The 19,120-nt window shown below is 45.6% G+C and overlaps 1 protein-coding gene across 1 annotated transcript in view; it reads right to left on the bottom strand.

Annotated features, from left to right (window-relative positions):
- Positions 1-9,258: 9,258 nt before the first annotated feature.
- Positions 9,259-19,120, bottom strand: part of NYX (nyctalopin) — a 40,056-nt gene continuing 30,194 nt past the window's right edge. Inside the window, exons 5-6 of the mRNA XM_046672881.1 lie at positions 15,184-15,231; positions 9,259-10,682 (exon numbers count right to left, since the gene is read on the bottom strand). Of these exons, the coding sequence (XP_046528837.1) occupies positions 9,274-10,682; positions 15,184-15,231 (1,457 nt within the window). The 3' untranslated portion in view covers positions 9,259-9,273. The remainder of the gene's footprint in view (positions 10,683-15,183; positions 15,232-19,120) is intronic.

Raw genomic sequence — 19,120 nt, forward strand, 5'->3', positions numbered from 1 at the left:
ATATATTGTGAAACGATCACTGCAATGTTTAGTTAATATCTGTCACCATACATAGTTACAGAATTTTTTTCTTGTGATAAGGGTTTTTAAGCTTTACTCTTAGCAACTTTCAAATATGCAACACAGTATTATTAACTATAGTCACCGTGCTCTACATTGCATCCTGTGACTTATTTATTTTATAACTGTGTGAACAGACTTTCAGGCCCCCTCTCCCTGGTCTAACAGGTGAATCCAGCAAGCAAACTGCGTAGACTTTAAGCCAGTCCAATAAAATCCATGCTGGACTGTGAAGGAGCCGCACGGGCCATCTTCAGCCTGTGTCAAAATGACCTTGCAACCCCGCACCTCATGACTGAAGATGCCACTGGAGACATCAGCAACAAGGAAAGATAAAGGGAACGTCACTCTACACCCCCAGCAGCATTTCTTGGAGATTAAGGGAATAAATAGCGACCCCGGTCCTTGCCTCCCTCCACACACGGATAACATCAGCATCTCTGAACTGGTCTGATGTGTAACCAAGAAATTCTTGTTTATGTTACCCTTAATGTATAATCTAGAGAAAAAACAGATGTACCCTATCCTCTTTGACGTATATGATTGTTAGACGCATAAGTCATAAGCCTTTCTGCAGATACACTGCTAAGAAAAAAGGGCATATAAACTGCACTCAGATCTATAGACCCCGGAGCAGTTCCATCAGAGCGCTCTGTTGAACTGTTTCCCAGGACTTGAATTTCTCACTTTGATTATCGAATAAACTCCTTCACTAATCTTTACTCAGACTCTTTATTTCAGCTGACAACTGGAATTTTGTACCTTTTGACTCTCTTCACCCATTTTGCCCAGCTCCCCCACCCGCAGCTTCTGACAACCACCAATATGTTCTCTGCATCTACGAGCTCATTTTTGTTTGTTTGTTTGTTTCGATTCCACATAAAAGTAAGACCATACGGTATTTGTCTTTCTCTGTCTGACTTATTTCACTTAGCGTAATGTCCTCAAGTTCTATCCATGTTGTTGCAAATGGCAAGATTTCATTTCTTTTTAACGGCCAAATAATATTCCATTAATATTTCTTTGTGTGTGTGTGTGTGTATTTATGATGATACAAGGCCTACATGATGAGATAAAGTGAGGTGAATGATGTAGGCATTGAGATGTAACGTTAGGCTACTACTGACCTTCTGATGATATATCAGAAGGAGGATCATTGAGTCATGACAACGTTAACGATTGGAGATGAGGAGCAGGTGATATCAATGGTTGGGGATCCAACAAAGGGATGATTCATATCCCGGGTGGGACAAAATGGGATGGCACAAGATTTCATCATGCTACTCAGAATGGCATACAACTTAAAACTCATGAATTATTTATTTCTGGAATTTTCCATTTAATATTTTCAGACTGCAATTGACTGCAGGTAACTGAAACCACGGAAAGAGGAATCACAGATAAAGGGGGACTACTATACCACATTTCCTTTTTTTTTCCTTTCTTTCTTTTGTGAGGAAGATTGGCCCTGAGCTAACAACTGTTGCCAATTTTGCTCTTTTTGCTTGAGGAAGATTGTCGCTGAGCTAACATCTGTGCCAGTCTTCATCTATTTTTTGTGCGATGCACAGCATGGCTTGACAAGCAGTGCTAGGTCTGTAGCTGGTGTCTGAATCTGCGAACCCCAGGCCACCGAAGTGGAGCGTGCAAACTTAACCACTATGCCACTGGCCCAGCCCCCTACCACATTTTCTTTATCCATTCATTTGTCAATGGACACTTAGGTTGTTTCCAGATCTTGGCTATTGTAAATAATGCTGCAATGAACATGGGGGAGCAGATATATTTTCAAGTTGGTGTTTTTGTTTTCTTCAGATAAATAGCCAGAAGTGGAATAGCTGGACCATATGGTAGTTGTATTTTTAATTTTTTGAGGAACCTCCATACCATTTTCCATAGTGGCTGCACCAATGTACATTCCCAACAGCAGTACACAACGGTTCCCTTTTCTCCACTTCCTCGCCAATTATCAAAGACAATATTTCTTGTCTTTTTTTTTTAAGATTTTATTTTTCCTTTTTCTCCCAAACCCCCCTGGTACATAGTTGTGTATTTTTAGTTGTGGGTCCTTCTAGTTGTGGCATGTGGGACGCTGCCTCAGCATGGCCTGATGAGCAGTGCCATGTCCACGCCCAGGATTTGAACTGGCGAAATCTTGGGTCGCTGCAGCGGAGCACGAGAACTTAACTACTCGGCCACAGGGCTGGCCCCCAAATATGTCTGTCTTTTATTTCTTTTTCTTGACTTACTGCTCTGACTAGAACTTCCAATACTATGTTGAATAAAAGTGGTGAGAGTGGACATCCTCACCTTGTTCCTGATTTTAGGGAAAGTTTTCAGTTCTTCACCAGTAAGTATGAGATTAGCTAGAGATTTCCTATAAATACTTCTTTATCAAATCAATCCCCTCTATTTCTAACTTGCTGAGTGTTTTTATCATGAATGGGTATTGGATTTTGTTAAATGCTTTTTCTGCACCAATTGGCATGATTATATGGATTTTTCCCTTTAGTCTGTTGATATGGTAGATTACATTGATTTTCAAAAGTTGAACCAGCCTTGCATTCCTGGAATAAATCCCACTTGGTCATGGTGTATAATTCTTTTGGAATCTTTTTTCAGTCATTTCCTCTGAACTTCAACTACTAGCTCCAGAAGAGAAAAGTTCCCAGAGGTGAAAAGTGTCACATCGCTATCTGAAGGCAGGAAATTTACTCTGGGTCTGGAGGTTAGAGACCTGGATTCAAATTCCAGTTTGGCCATTTACTAGCTCTGGATCTTTGGCAAGTCACTTAATTCTCTAAATCTCAGTTTCTACATCTATAAAATGGGGATAACAATGCCAACATGAGAGAATTAGATAATTAGGCCTTGACTATCTGACACAAAATAGGTAGCCAATAATGGTAGCCATCTGAATTCCAGAACAACAAGCATTTTGGAGTAGAATTAGAAACATTTCAGAACAGGCAGTTATATATAATTAATATTAGGAACAAGGCATAGAGGCGACATACCACAGTTTATCCTAAAAGATCACAATCTCTGTAATCATTTACCCTTGGGTGGCGGCTGTGGTTTTTTCATGTTATTGAATGGTTTAATAATAAATATCACTGCGAGAAACCAAGAGGGTCATTCAAAGACCTTCTCATTATTAGTCATTAACTGATTAAGGGAAATAACCACTAGCCCTCTGTGGGCCTGTAGGGAACCTCACTATGGGAGCCCCACACTCATTACCGCCTGGTCTGCACACACCACTGCATCCTGCCTCCTCAGGCCGACCACAGAGCACCTCGATTCTAGCTCCTAATTGCTCGGGTGCTCTTTGAAATGCCCAGTCTTGCTTCTTTTGATCTAACCAGGTCTTTACACAGGGTATAAATAAGGCTAGGCCACTTTTTGGTGGTGATCCAAGAAAATAAGTTGACTGGGAGACGAATAACCAACAAGTGAAATCGAGACCTGTCCTTTACTTTCAACCCCATGCTTTTTGAAAATAAGTAAGGAATCAAACTGATCTATGACACTGGCTTTTAAATATTCACGATCGTGACCCACAGTAAGAGAGATTTTTATATTGTGAACTGGTATACGCGCACACACATAACTGAAGCAAAGTTTAATGAAATGATACTTTTCTTACTAAATGTGATGCCTACTGAAGTGTCCCTATCTGCTTTGTCACTATTACTTTTTAATGCTGGTCGTCACCACCAATGCTGTGACCCACTAATGGATCATGAGTGAGCCATGAATGGGCCTCGGGTACGAGGTTATGTAGGCCCAGAGAGAACTCCTTCTAGGCTGCTAGAAACCAGAGGTAAGGGGGCTGGCCCCGTGGCCGAGTGGTTAAGTTCGCGCGCTCCGCTGCAGGCGGCCCAGGGTTTCGTTGGTTCGAATCCTGGGCGTGGACATGGCACTGCTCATCAAACCACGCTGAGGCAGCGTCCCACATGCCACAACTAGAAGGACCCACAACGAAGAATATACAACTATGTACCGGGGGGGCTTTGGGGAGAAAAAGGAAAAAAACATAAAATCTTTAAAAAAAAAAAAAAAAAAGAAAGAAAGAAAGAAACCAGAGGTAAGACCTCTACAGGCCTCCCTGCAGGTTGGTGTTTCAGCCTAGCTGTGAACAAAAACTCCTTCTCCTCTCAGGATCATAGTTGTAAAACTCAGCAATGTTTCAAGGGAACTCCCTTGAAATTTGCAAATGTTTATGTAAGTGCTTCCAAATTTTCTCTGCCTGGAACACAAATAGAAGGTATATAAGGAACATTCATTCAGCAACTGAAGTTGGCCAGGAATACAGTGGAGGGGGCCATGTTTCCCTCCAGCCTAGCGCCTCGGCCACTGAGAGACGGATGCCAAACTGCCCTTTGAGCTTAAGAGCTGCCCCGACTCTTTCTCCATCCGTCCAGCCCCCGTGAGTGTGTGAGCATGTGTGTGTGTAGGAAGCAGGGAGCAGAGATCCAGTAGTTACTACTGCTTGACACAAAAATACCACCTCCCCTGGTATGACTGCTGTCCCCCTCGGCCCTTCCTGACCACACTGGCTGCAAGGCCGTGCAAGGCCCCACACATGTCACTCAGGAGAGCCAGTAGGTGCAGAGACATTCCCTGGCCAACAGAGTGAACAGGTCAGAGACGGAACTCTCAGACTTCTGGAACCCGAGAAACTCATTTAACGTCACAAACAGTTTCTGCCCCCAGGATGGAGGCCTGGGTGGGCCTCTGGGAAAGACTGTCCTCTGCTCTGTGAAGCCATCGGGCTGGTACGAACAGAAAGGCAGGGCCTACCTCTCACTCTTGTGGGGAAACCTGAACACAGTCTCAGAGGGCGAAGTGGAGAGTCCTGTTGGATAACTGAAAAAGGGACTATCTTTCAAGACAAACATTGGTCATACATGCAACACTTAAAAAGAAGGAGATTGCTCCATCTTTTTATCAGAGCCCCGTTTCCCAGTCTCCCAGATGTTGGAGCTTTATGGAGAGAAATGTTACTCTACTCTGTGCAACTTTAGGTTAACTGGTGTCCCCAGAACTATTGTTTGTTCTTTCAAGGGTCTGAGCAGCAGTTTTCAGGCAACATGGAGTGGGGGTGAAGGAAGCGACTGGCAGGCAGGCAGGCGGCTGGGCTGAGGATCTGGACTTGACTGGCCTCTTCGGCTCTGATGGACCCCACTGTGAGACTGTGCGTGACATCTCCTGGGGAGTGCTGCAGAGGGCAAGACTGGCCACTGTCGGGAGAGTAGAGTTTCTGGTGTGGGGCTGGGGAGGTGGGCCTTAGACTGGGGGGCAAGAAAAAAGTCCTCCCTGGGAGTTTGGTCTCAGAAACACAGGGGGGCCTGGGCATTCCCGGCGCATGTGGGTGGGGGAGGGAGTTAAGCCAGCCCAGCCGCAGGGGCCCTTGGTGGGGGTTGGGGTCTGGGGGTTTTGCCAACAGCCACAGCCAGCAATAGTCAGATGGGCTACTTACTTCTCTTCCATTATACCCAACCCCCCAGAAAAGTCTCCACTTCTCGGCTGGCATGCTCTCCTGTGCTGGGAGGGATTCAGAGGGTGGGGAGGGCGGGGAGGCTAAGCCATCCTTGGGCCAGAAGATCAAGCGGGAGAGTAAGGTCCCCACTTGAAGTCGAGGTGAATATGGCAGAGCGAACCAACACTCAAGGACAGCTGCACCCAGCAGACAGCATCCCCTTGAGGGCAGCATTGTGGTGGCCTGACAAACAGGTAGGTAGACCAGAGGGCTGTTGACCATCCTTGTGAAACTACCACAGAAGGACCTCTTAGAAACAGCCAGGGAGCTTTCTGAGAGGGAATTTTCCAAAGATCAAGTTTCAGGCATTTGAATACTGCACATGGAGTCTTTGTGTGGAAAATATTTTTTTAAAGGAGAAAGTATGAAACTTTTGTCTCTACATTTTCTCTCCCCTTTCTTGAAAGAACAAAAACAATGAGGCCGCAGCATTCTTAACGGCCAGAGCAAATACCATGCTCAAAGCCTCGTTGGCGAGCTGGGAGGAAAGAAGGTCTGTGGCTCGCTCACCGGATCACCCCCTCAAGCGTCTGTTTCTTCCAACATTCTGAGAGGTCCAGGCTTCATTCTCTCAGGTGAGCTGCCTGCAGCCCCTAGTGCTTTAAGCATTGCTAGTGTTCAAGGGTCCCAGTTCTCCTCTCCTTCTGGACACGTGGGAGGACCATACTTCTCTGCCTTGTTGAAGTCAAGTATGGCCGCGTGATATTTCTGGCCAATGAAGTGTAAGGAGCAACATCTGTCACATCTGGGTGGAAGCATTTAAGAGTGATACATGATTCTCCCAAGCTTTCCTTCTCTGTTGGGGCAAACCCTACAACCTGTGTTTGAATAACAATGTCCTAAAATGGCAGATCCTTCATCAGCCTGGGTCCCTGAGCCGCAACAAGGAGCAGAGCCTCCCTAATAAGCCCACGTTGGACGGGTAGCATAAGCAAAAAATAACCCTCAGTAAGCCACTGAAGTTTGGGGGTTGTTTGTTACCACAGCATAACATGGCCCATCCTGACGGGAACATATAGTTTTGAACTTAGCAGAATCCATAGCACCTTAATGATTCCCAAGGTACTAATTAGCCAGTGAGGGGGTGAGAAACTTAATGAACTCAGAACTTGGGAACTCTCCACACCCTGTTCTCTCATGAGAGCTCATAATGGCCACAATTCACTGGGAACTCGTTCCAGGCGATTCTGGATCTGTTTGGCAGTAACTCCCCACGTTCCCAGAATTCTACTGGGCTGGGGAGCTCTATAAAAATCTGCCTCCCCGGAGGCTATTTCAGTGTTGATACTTGTTCAAAAACATTCAGCCAAACAAACGTTCATTAAAAAGCTGGCCATCTAACCACCCAGGCAGAACTGGAGCAGCGTTTTGAGGCTGACTCTCAGGAACCTGCTCCAAATGAAAGGAAGGACATTCCTCCCAAGGCGGCATCTTGTTCCTCAGTAACGCAGGCTGCGTGTCTGCCGTGGACTTCCATGGTTACCCAAACGCGGAGATCTGGTCTCCAGGATTCTCGTGATCCTCGCCCAGTTACCATGGCCACAACACACGTTTGAACAAACATTTCTGACCTCATCTGGTTCTCACATTTGAAAAGTGAGACATTTGGAGAACAAATTCACTTTGAAACATTAAAATCAATCGAGAGATTTCGAGTATCGTCATCAAATGAACACAAGTCACGACCTAAGAACCTCATTTTCCACCCATAGAAAACAGAATGACTGCTTAAGAAATCATTTTGACAACAGTTGAAATTTCCATATAGAGTATATTTTAAATAATAGTATTCTATCAAAAGTTGCTGATTTTGATAATGGTACTGTAAGAATGTCAGAGAATGTCCTTGTTACGAACTACACGCTAAGGTATTTCAGGGTTAAGGGTCATGATGTTTGCAACTAACTCAAACTGTTAGTAAGAAATAATAATACGGAGAGAGAGAGAAAGCAAATATAGTAAAATGTTAACAACTGGGAAACCTAGGGGAACGGCCAAAGTGTTCACTCTACTATTCTTGAAACTTTTCTGGAGCTTTGAGATTTTTCAAAATAAAAAGTTAGAAAAAAAATCATCCATGCTCCAGATTATTGGTTTTCAAACTTTTTTCACATAACCCACAATAAAATATAAATTGTACACAGCAACCCGGTACACACATACATATACAATCTGAACAATGCATACAAATTTTTTTTAAAGTTTCACAAAACAACACTTAGTCTTATAATATTACACGTGATGCTCTGTGACTTTTCTGTTCTATCTTGTTTTCTAAAATGCCAGGCATGACTTGTTAAATTGAGTTGGTGACCACTAATGGTCAAAACCCATGTGAACACTCCTGCCCTTGGTGGCGATTTCTGCAACATTTCTAATACTTAGTATCACCTAGAGACACAGAAGCAGCACTGTCACCATGAAGAACTGAGAGCTCGGTGCACCCTGAATCTGCGTGGGCTTTGAAAATCCACCTCTTCAAATACAGAGATAGGAACTCAGGACATTAAGATTAGGGATTTCCAGAAAGCTAACAAACGCAATCATCATTACGTATGTGTGGAAAACAGCTCGAGCAAGTAATTCAGCAGACATACAGCCATCGCTCTGGCACTCAGGCCTGGGGGCCTACAGTCGGCCAGCTCCCACCCTGGGAAATCTCTCAGCCCCCCTACCAGCTACTGGCTGCCTCATTTCCTCTTGGCTGTTAGCCCCAAAGTGTGCAGCCCATAATAACTTCCCCACCTAATGGGATCATCCAAGCTGGAGGCTCCCTGCCCTGCTAACACAGGCATCTCTGTCTTCTGGACACTCTTCCCACAAAACGCTAAGAAAAGAGGATTTTGTGGCCTCCCCGGAAGACTCACAATGCCTGTTTGCATATGAAAGACTCAGTAGAGAAAGCTGTTTAACCTCTTTTTTTGTTCATAATCTTAAGATTTTACAAATTTACTTGTCCACAGACACCCCCTCCCCCCCTTTTTTCCCTACCCTGCCCTAAAGGTCCTTTGCAGCTAAGGCGACCCCTGGGAATAAGTGTGTAATAAATGAAATGGATCTTTGTTTTAAATGCCTTCTAACACATCTCCCCTGACCCTAGGAACCACAGCCACCCCCTTGGGTCTAAGTCCTTCTCCCATACCCCTTCTTTCCTGTCCATCTTTTCTGGACCCAAGGGTCCCCAGACCCCCGGGGGAGGGGGAGGAGGATTGTGGTAGAAAACAAAGGGATTGGGATTCATGGGTTGCCCCCCAGGAGAACGGGTACAGTTCTTAGGACTTAGCCAACCGATGGACTCTCATTCAGGCACTGCAGGCCCTGTTTCCTGGAAGACTTGGGGGGTGAGGGGTAGAGCCCCGTAGTCCTAGAAGCTTCCGATGCCTAGCCTTCTCACCAGAGGGCCCCTGTTCCTTCTTGCTTCTTTTCCCCAACTGACGTCCCTGTGACATGAGCAGAAATCCATAATCTCCCCCTCCCTCTCGTGGCATTACCCAGGGTTCTTCTCTTCCTAGGGCCACCTCTGGAGGCAGACTGTCCCTTCCACCCTCCGCTGGAATTTTCACCACCTGCCCCCATCCTGTTCCCCTCTCCTCGACCACAAACACCCTCGAGCCCAGTTAACTCTGCCCCGCTGGCCAAGGCGTTTGGGCCACCTCACTGGGGCAGGGTCAGTCCACCTGGAGGGCAAACAGCGCGTGCCGGGCCACGCTGAGGAGGAGACTGGAGCCGAGGAGAAGCCGGGTCTGGCAGGCCCAGCCTCCCAGCGCGCGGGAGGGAAGGCTGCCGGCCAGCGAGGCGTTGCCTGGCCCCTGAGTGGCGTTGGCCGCCTCGGCCCCCGGGGCCCTCGGGGCCAGCAGCTTGGAGAGGAGGCTGCTGAACCTGCTCACGGTGGTGGCCGCTGGCTCTGGGGACGGGCCTAGGCTGGACGTGGTGAGGTTCAGCTCCTCGGGGTCCACACAGAGGCCATCGGAGGAGCGCCCAAAGGCCACCTGGCTGAGGTCCAGGCCAGCCACGGAGCCCGGGGCGGCGCACGGCACGTCGGCCACGTGCCCGGAGCTCTCCATCCAGTCGCGCAGCCACTGTAGGTGGCAGTCACAGCGCCACGGGTTGCGGAAGAGAAAGAGACGGCCCAGGAAGAAGCCGGGCTGGAAGGCGGCCCAGGCGAGCGCGCTGAGGCGGTTGCCGTTGAGGTGCAGGGCGAGGAGGCCCGAGAGGTTCTGGAAGGCGCCCTCCTCCACGAAGGCGATGCTGTTGCGGTCCAAGTAGAGCAGCTCGAGCTCCGCGAGGTCGGCGAACCAGGCGCGCGCCACCTGGCCCAGCGCGTTGCCGCCCAGGTTGAGAACGCGCAGGCGCCGCAGGCCGCGGAAGGCGTCAGCCGGCAGCGCGGCCAGCCGGTTGTCGTTGAGCAGCAGGTGCTCCAGGGCGCCGCAGTCGCGGAAGGCGCCGCCGTGCACGGCGCGCACGCGGTTGGCCTGCAGGCTGAGCGAGCGCAGGCGCCGCAGGCCCTGCAGGGAGCTGGAGGCCACGGCCTCGATGCGGCCGCGCTCCAGGTGCGCATGCGTCAGGTTGGCCAGGCCGCGCAGCGCGCCGGGGACGCGGCGGAAGAGGTTGTCGAAGGCGGCGAGCTCGCGCAGGCCGGGCAGCTCGGCCAGGAGGCGCTCCGGCACGCTGAAGAGGCGGCAGGCGGCCAGGTCGAGGCGGCGCAGGCGGCCGAGCGCCACGAAGGTGCGCGCATGCAGGTAGCGCAGGTCGCCGTTGTGCGCCAGGCGCAGCTCGGCCAGGCGCGGCAGGCCCTTGAAGGCGCCGGGCGTGATGAAGGACAGGTTGTTGTGGCGCAGCGACAGGCGGCGCAGCGACGGCAGCGTGCCGAAGGCCCGCTCGCCCAGGAAGCGCAGGCCGTTGCGGTCCAGGTCGATGGAGGCCGCCTCGCACGGGAACTCGGCCGGCACCCGCAGGAGGCCCGCGCGGTCGCAGCGCACCGAGCAGCCGCGCTCGGCGCTGCTGCAGGCGCAGGCGGTGGGGCAGGTGCCCGTGCAGGCCTCCTCCGCCCAGGCGCTGCGCAGGCCGAGGACCACCGCTGGTGGGGGGGGGGGGGGGGGGGGGGGGGCGCGGGGGGGGCAGGAAAGAAAAAAAAGGAGCCACTGTCAGCCAAAGGGTTGTCCTGGGTAGAATCCCACCTGTCCGTGTGGCAGGATGCGGCCCTCCACCAAGTTCTCAGACGTCCTGCATAGCCTCGTCCTCCAGATGGCCTCTTCCTGCCTCCCAGACCTTACCCAGCTTTCCCACCCACGGCGCCCTCCCCTCTGCTTTCCAGTTCTCTTCATCGGCAAAACCCATCTGGAATCCGGGCATCTGACCCCATTCTAAACCCGTTGCTCCTGCCTGGATCATCACTTCCGCTGTCCTAGCATGCAGCCTAGAGGGTGCACCGCCTGCATGTGTGGGGGGACCTGGAGGGCATCCCTGTGGCCTGTGCGCTGATCCTGCCCTGTTCAGTACCGTAGCCACTGGCCACATGCAGCTACTGAGCGTTTGAAATGTGGCTAGCCTGAATTGAGATGTGCTGTAAGTGTAAAATACACACCAGAGCTCAAAGACTTAGTACCAAAAAAAGGGTAAATTGTCTCATCAATACTTTTCATATTGACTACACGTTGAAATGATGTTTTATATATATTGGGTTAACTAAAATATTAAAGTTAATGTCACTTGTTTCTTTTTACCTTTTTTAATGGGGCTACTTAGAGAATCTAAACATATGTGGCTGACATTGTATTTCTATCGATGCTGCTCGAGTCCCTCCCACCATAAGAATTCAATTCCTGAAGACCCCCATTGAGTAAATTACGCCTCATGAAGGAGGAGAATTAAGGGACAGGAGATTGGGGATGAAAGAAAAGCCTGTCAATTTTCTTCCTTAACAGTCACTAAAATTAAGCCATAAAGACAGCATACTAAATAAACTATCAATGACCTTCTTACACATCTCAAAAGAATCATTGTAGACACTGTGCGGTTAATTTCTGTTCACCAGCCCTTGCTCTCTAGAGACTTTTTTACATCATCACGGGAAAGAATGATGCCTATAAGTTAACTTTATTCTGAGCATCTGAATGGAGGATCAGATAAAGACTTCAACGGTCCTCCAGTAGGCTTGCCACCTGCAGCAAGGCAAGATGGCACGGCCTGCTTCCCTGTGGTAGCCAGAGGTCCCCAAACCCATCTTGAGTTCCGATGGGAAAAGGTACAAGTTTTATTTTCTGGCTAGGAGCAGCTCGCAGGCGGAGTGTGCTCGATCTGAAATCCCTGCAGAGGAACAAAGGTACCCGGATGTAGACCTGACCACTGATATAATGTCTGCCGCTCCTCGTATTCCCAAATTCCTAGCAAACCCCCCTGGCCTGCTATTCAGTCCCTCCCACAGAGTACACCTTACCCCGCCTTGCTTGTCTAAGACCTTGTGGGAACCTGAAGGTGTGGCCACAAGGGGAGCGTGTAGCATACGCTTGCTGCCGCCTCTGTAAGTTTGCTCAGCTTCCAGTCTTTTCATTATGGCTGTTGTGGACGCTCCATGTTTTGTCAGCTGCTGGGAAGGGGATTCAGCCGTTTCGGACTTGGCCGGAGAACACGCAGCCCTTTGAGCAGTGCTTTACTTGTAAACTGTAGCTAGTTCAACATCCTGACGTTGCAGAGGCTTGACTTAGCTTTTCCTTCTCCCTAAGAACCATAAACTAGACACAAAGCTTCCAGCAAGGTTCTTAGACCTTGTGCTGAGCTTGGCTGTAAGCAGGGCGGCTGCTGGGCTGGAGAGAGACCCTATGAGAGAGACAGGGCCAAGAATATAACCTTAACTCCAGGTGTCAGCTCGACAGAGGCGGAACCTTTTTCTATCAACTCTCCAACTGGGTCAAGTAGAAGGCATCAGATTTCCTTACAAATAGTCCTTCATTCTACTCTCTTCTCCTTTCTAATTAAGAGAAGTGTACTTTCAACCATATGACTCATGTTTCTCCTCCACAATAGCTAACATTGTTCTAGGCACACTGTACGGCTCAGTAAATGTTTCCAGAATTAAATGGAATTGATGCCTTCTTTTGTAATGATTTCTGCTGGAGGATGTCATTTATTTTTTAAAAAAAAACTCTTTGTCAAGGAATTCATGGGATTATGACAGACAGGATACAACCAATTTGCTTGTATAACGCATGAGATCAAAAATGTAGCTGCCAATTTTTAAAAAACACTTGCAGGAGGGGTGGGAGTGAAACTTTTTATTGTGTATCGTTTTTACCTTTTAAATTTTGAACCATGTGAAGGTATTATCTATTTCAGGAAATAGATGAAAGTTTATTTTAAATTTTAACAACACTCAAGATGTTGTCACTATTAGAGACCTATTTTCAGCCTCTGAAACTTGGATAACCATTAAGAATAACTAATTTACTGGATTATTTAGTGAAATTTAAATTAAATGAAGTAAATCCTCAGAACAGACAACCGAACGCCAGCATTGGTTTACCCAATATGAAGACCAAGTATATATGCCTAGTGATTCAGAAATGCAGGGCACCAAAACAAAATTTGAAAAAATACCATATTTGGGTGAGTTCTGCTTACAATAATGGCAGAGCAGCTTGTATCAGACTAACATTCCTGCTGATAGCTAGCGTAAATTCTGGAAAAAATATTTTTTAAAAATTGTTTGATGGCACTGGAGAGCAACCTAAACAGGCAATCACTGTGGAAATAACCTTCAAAAGAAGAAAAGCAAACTAGGTGAGAGCCACGTGTAACTGGCTTTTCCTCTCAGGGCGTTTTCAAGTCCACACTGAGCACAGGGAGTAGAGCTCGAGGAGAAAGCAAGAGGTTTATTAGGCTGACAAGTTAGAGGTCAGAGTGTATTGCTGCCACAGTGGCTAGAAATTGAGGAGGGAAAACATGTAAAGAGGGAGCCACAAAAGAGGAGCCACCATGCTGGCCTACAGACTCCCCTTGGATGCTTGTTTTGAGTCCTAAAGTGCATGTGTGTGGAGTGATGCCAAGGAGCCAAGAATTGAAGGCCCGAAGAGCTAAACAGAGATTTTAGCAATTTCCCAGTAATGGGAGACAGATTGAGAGACTTTTGGTAGTGAAGACGATGTAGTGTATACAGAACTCAAATTATAATGATGTACACCTGAAATCTATATACTGTTATAAAACCAGTGTTACCTCAAAAAAAAAAAAAAAAAGAGCTCAAGGCCCAGCAAGTTAGAAGGGCGTGTGAAATATGTTGAGCTTTTCATAACTCCAGAGGGCCACACCTTAGGGGTAAAGACCATTTCCCAGAACAAGAGCTAAACTGAACTAGGCCTCCTCTAACAGAGCCTAAAACCAAGCCTCCCCAGGATCAAGGTGATGTGCCGGTAATTTAACTGAATGCCAGAACAAAATTCAACACTCTTCAAAGGAAGATAAGAAAATCTAGAGTCTCCACAGCTACCATCTACAATATCTGGTATACAGTGAAATAACCCTAGATATGTGAAGAAGCAGAAAAACATGACACTTATCAAAAGAAAAAAACAGAAGCAGACTCAGAGACAGCCCAGATGTTGGAATTACCAAACAAGGATTTATTAAAAATATGTTAAGGAATTTATGGGGAAAAAATGGATACAATGGGTGAAGACATGGGGAATTTAATTTTAGAAGAGGCATGGAAACTAAAAATGAACCCAATGGAAATCTTAGTATTGAGACAGTACAGCATCTGAAAATTTTTAAATAATCATTGAATAAGAAAAGCAGATTAGATACAGCAGAGGAAAAGATTCATGAATCTGGAGAGAGGTCAATAGAAATTACCCAAAATGAAGCACAGAGAGAAAAAATATTGGAAAAAATATGATGAGAGCTTCAATGACCTGTGGGACAATATCAAGAAATTAGACTAATATGTATGTATTTGGAGTCCCAGAGGAAAGAAGAGAGAGAATATGTCAGAAAAACAATTGAAGACAATTTCCAAAATTTGATCAAAAACAAGAAGCTCAGCCAACCCCAACTAACATCACACATACACCCCTTAGGCACGTCATAGTCAAACTGCTGACCAGCAAAGACAGAAAATTATTTAAAGCACCCAAAGAAAAAAGACACGTTACATAGAGTAAACAACAATGAAACATGATGACTGACTTCTTATCAGAAATAATAGAGGCCATAAGACAATAGAATTATGTCTTTTAAAAGTGCTGAAAGAAAAGCAAAATCTGGTAACTTCACATTCTATATCCAATGAAAATATCTCCAGCAATGAAGTAAAGTAGAGATACTTTCAGGCTAACAAAATTTGAGGAAATTCATCTCGAGCAGATCTTCTGCACGACAAGAAATGAAGACATTCTTTAGCCTGAAGGAAAATGATACTAGATGAAAATCAAATCTACAGGAAGGAATGAAGAGCAGTGGAAGTGACAGATGTGTCACTAAATAGCACAGACTATTCTTTTCTCACCTTAAATGCTTACCAGACAAGCGACTGTTTAAAGCAGAAATAGCAATGTACCGTGCAGTCTCTAATGTAAATGAAAAACATGGCAACAGCAGCACAAGGACGAGAAGGGAGGAAACTGAACTGTACTCTTTGATAAGGATCTTACATTATACATGAAGCAGTATAAGATTAAGTCAAGCTCGCAACTCAACAACAAAACATCAAACAACCCAATCAAAAAATGGGCTGGAGACATGAACAGACATTTCTCCAAAGAAGATATACTGATGGCCAATAGGCACATGAAAAGATGCTCATCATTGCTGATCATCATGGAAATGCAAATCAAAACTACACTAAGATATCACCTTACACCCGTTAGAATGACAAAAATATCTAAAACTAATAGCAACAAATGTTGGAGAGGTTACGGAGAAAAAGGAACCCTCATACACTGCTGGTGGGAATGCAAACTGGCGCAGCCACTATGGAAAACAGTATGGAGATTCCTCAAAAAATTAAAAATAGAACTACCATATGATCCAGCCATCCCACTACTGGGTATTTATCCAAAGAGCTTGAAGTCAGCAATCCCAAAAGTCCTATGCACCCCAATGTTTATTGCAGCACTGTTTACAATAGCCAAGACGTGGAAGCAACCTAAGTGTCCAGCAACAGACGAATGGATAAAGAAGATGTGGTATATATATACAATGGAATACTACTCAGCTGCAAAACAGAACAAAATCATTCCATTTGCAATAACATGGATGGACCTTGAGAGAATTATGTTAAGTGAAATAAGCCAGCGAGAGAAAGATAATCTGTGTATGACTCCACTCATATGAGGAATTTAAAACTATGGACCAAGAACAGTTTAGTGGATACCAGGGGAAAGGTGGGGTGGGGGGTGGGCACAAAGGGTGAAGTGGTGCACCTACAACATGACTGACAAACGTTAATGTACAATTGAAATTTCACAAGATTGTAACCTATCAATAACTCAATAAAAAAAATAAATAATAAAAGATTAAGTCAAGGGAGACCAAGATAAATTAAAGATGCATATTGCAATCCCAAGAAAATAAGAAAGAACCTCAACCCCTACCTCACACTATACACAAAAACTCATTTTAGATGGACCATAGACTTAAATGTAAAAACTAAAACTATAAAATAGCTTTTTTGAAGATAACATAGGACAATATCTTTGTGACCTAGTGGTAGATAAAGATTTCTTAGGACCAAAAAAAAAAAAAAAACCACTAACCATAAAAGAAAAAGTAATAAATTGAACTTCAAAATTTAAAACTTCTGCTCTTTGAGAGACAACGACACTGTTAAGAGAATGAAAAGACAGGCCACAGACTGGGAGAAAATATCTGTATATTTTCTCTGTATATATGAGATATATATGTGGGATATATACATAGAAAAAGGACTCTCATAAAGGACGTGTATCCAAAATATATAAAGAACTCTGAAAACTCAATAATAAGAAAACAGACAACCCAATTAATAAATGGGCAAAATGTGTGAAGAAATACTGTACCAAAAAAGATATACAAAAGGCAAATAAACACGTCAAAAGATGGTCAACATCATTAGTTGTTAGGGAAATGCAAATGAAAATAGCCACCTATTGGAATGACTAAAATTAGAAAGACTGACCATACCAAGTGTTGGAGAGCATGTGGAACAACTGGGACTCTGTATACTGCTGGTGAGAATGTAAAAGAGTACAACCACATTGGAAACAATGTTGCAGTTTCTTTAACAGTTAAACATACACTTGCCTTTTGATCCATGCATTCTACTCATAGGGAAATAAAAGCATATGGCCATACAGAAGACTTGGGCATAAATGTTCACAGCAGCTTTATTCATAATAACCCAAGAGTGGAAATAACACAAACACCCATCAAGAGTTGAGGGGGTAAACAAACTATGATGGGGGGTCGGCCTGGTGGCACAGCAGTTAAGTTCGCATGTTCCGCTTCTTGGCAGCCTGGGGTTTGCCGGTTCAGGATCCCGGGTGCGGACATGGCACCGCTTGGCATGCCATGCTGTGGTAGGTGTCCCACATTTAAAGTAGAGGAAGATGGGCCCGAGGTTAGCTCAGGGCCAGGCTTCCTCAGCAAAAAGAGGAGGACTGGCAGTAGTTAGCTCAGGGCTAATCTTCCTCAAAAAAAAAAAAGAAAAAACTATGATATATCCATACAATGGAATACTATTCAGTGATAAAAAAGAATGGACTGTTGATAAATGCAACATGGGTGAATCTCAAGATGATTCTGCTGAGTTAAAAAAGCCAGACAAAAAAAGAGTACATACTGTATGATTCCACTTAAGTAAAATTCTAGAGACTGCAGATTAGTCTCTAGTAACAGAAAGATCAGTGGTTGCCTGGAGATGGGTGGGGAGGCAGGGAGGGAATATAAAAGGCCGTGAATCTCGGGGGTGGTGGATATGTTCATTTTCTTGATTGTGCTGATGGTTTCACGAGGGTACACTTTAAATATGTTGTTATGTGTCAATTATACCTCAATAAAGCTGTTGTTTTGTTTTTAAAAAAGATACCATTAAGGAAAGGAATACTCACAGTATATATATATGCAGACTTGTATACAGACTATAAAAACAACTCCTACAAATGAATAATGAAAAGACAACTAAATAAAAATGGGTAAAAGACTTGAATACTTTACAAAAGAATATATTAAGTAGCCATTAAGCACTTAGGAAGGTGTTCAACATCATTAGCCATTAGGGAAACACAAATTAAAACTACAGTGAGATTTCCCTACACACCCACTAGAACGGCTAAAATTCAAAAGACTGATAACCCCAAATGTTGGGGAGGATGTCAAACCACCGGATTCTCTTCCATTGGTGGTGGGAGTGGGAAATTGTTCACTAACTTTGGAAAACTGTGGCAGTATCTATTAAGCTAAGCATATGCCCGCCCTATGACTCCACAATTCCACTCCTAGCTATTTACCCCAGAGAAATGAAAACAAAAAATGTCCACATTAAAGACCGTACAAGAAGGTTCATAGCGGCTTATTCATAAGAGATAAAAACTGGAAATTACCCAACCAGAGAGTGGAGAAATAAATTACAATATATTCATATAGCAGAGTAGTACTCCCCACTATAAAGGAACAAGCCACTGATACAAAGAACGAAAACGTGTTGAACAAAAGAAACAGTGACATAAAAGAGTACATTCTATACGATGACATGCGTATCACTTGTAGAACAGAGCCGCTGGCAGTGGCTCTGGGAGGCCAACAGAACAAGGCCTGCAGGTGGACTCTGTCCCAAAAGACAGCAAATAACTAATCAAATCTTATGGGTTTCTTTTGCTCTTATAACAACCAACTTTTAATTGGTGTTTGCTCAGGGCTAAGCTTGCTACATACATTATTTCATTTCATACGACAACCCTGCAAGGTAAGTATTATTCTCTTCTTCTCACAAAAGAGGAGACTGAGGTTCAAGGTGGTTTAATCGACACCAACCTTCGTTTTGTCTTTCCACTCTGTGTGTTGTACTATCCCCCGCTCCACACAGTCAGCCTTTCTGAGCTTCCGTTTCTGTAACTGTAAACTGAAGGGCCTGCACTTCCTGACCTCTGGGGGCCCTTCTGGTCTCATTTCCCGTGGTTGGACAGCAGCTGGTGCCAACCACTGCCTCTAAGAAAAAATACCCCACTCAGAGCCTACAGGTCTCTGCTGCCTCCTCTCAGCCACAGCCATTTGGACCGGGGGTGAACATTTGACCTAAGCAGAGCCAATCAGATTCATTCCTTCCTTGTGAACCTGGAACAGGCAGCAAGATCATGTGAGCACCAGCCTGTATAGCATCGGGGCTGGGGTTCGTACCAAAGCCCAGTGCAGGTCAAAGTTCTGGGGCAGCAGGAGCCAAGGGCAAGGTGAGGAAGCTGGTGTGCAGAGAGAGGACTAGAGCCAACGTGAGAATCACAGGGATGGAGATCAGGGAGAGTGGGAAGCTGCTCACCAGCTCTCTAGTTC

Source organism: Equus quagga, chromosome 10 (genome assembly GCF_021613505.1).
Source record: "Equus quagga isolate Etosha38 chromosome 10, UCLA_HA_Equagga_1.0, whole genome shotgun sequence".
Classification (NCBI taxonomy): domain Eukaryota; kingdom Metazoa; phylum Chordata; class Mammalia; order Perissodactyla; family Equidae; genus Equus; species Equus quagga.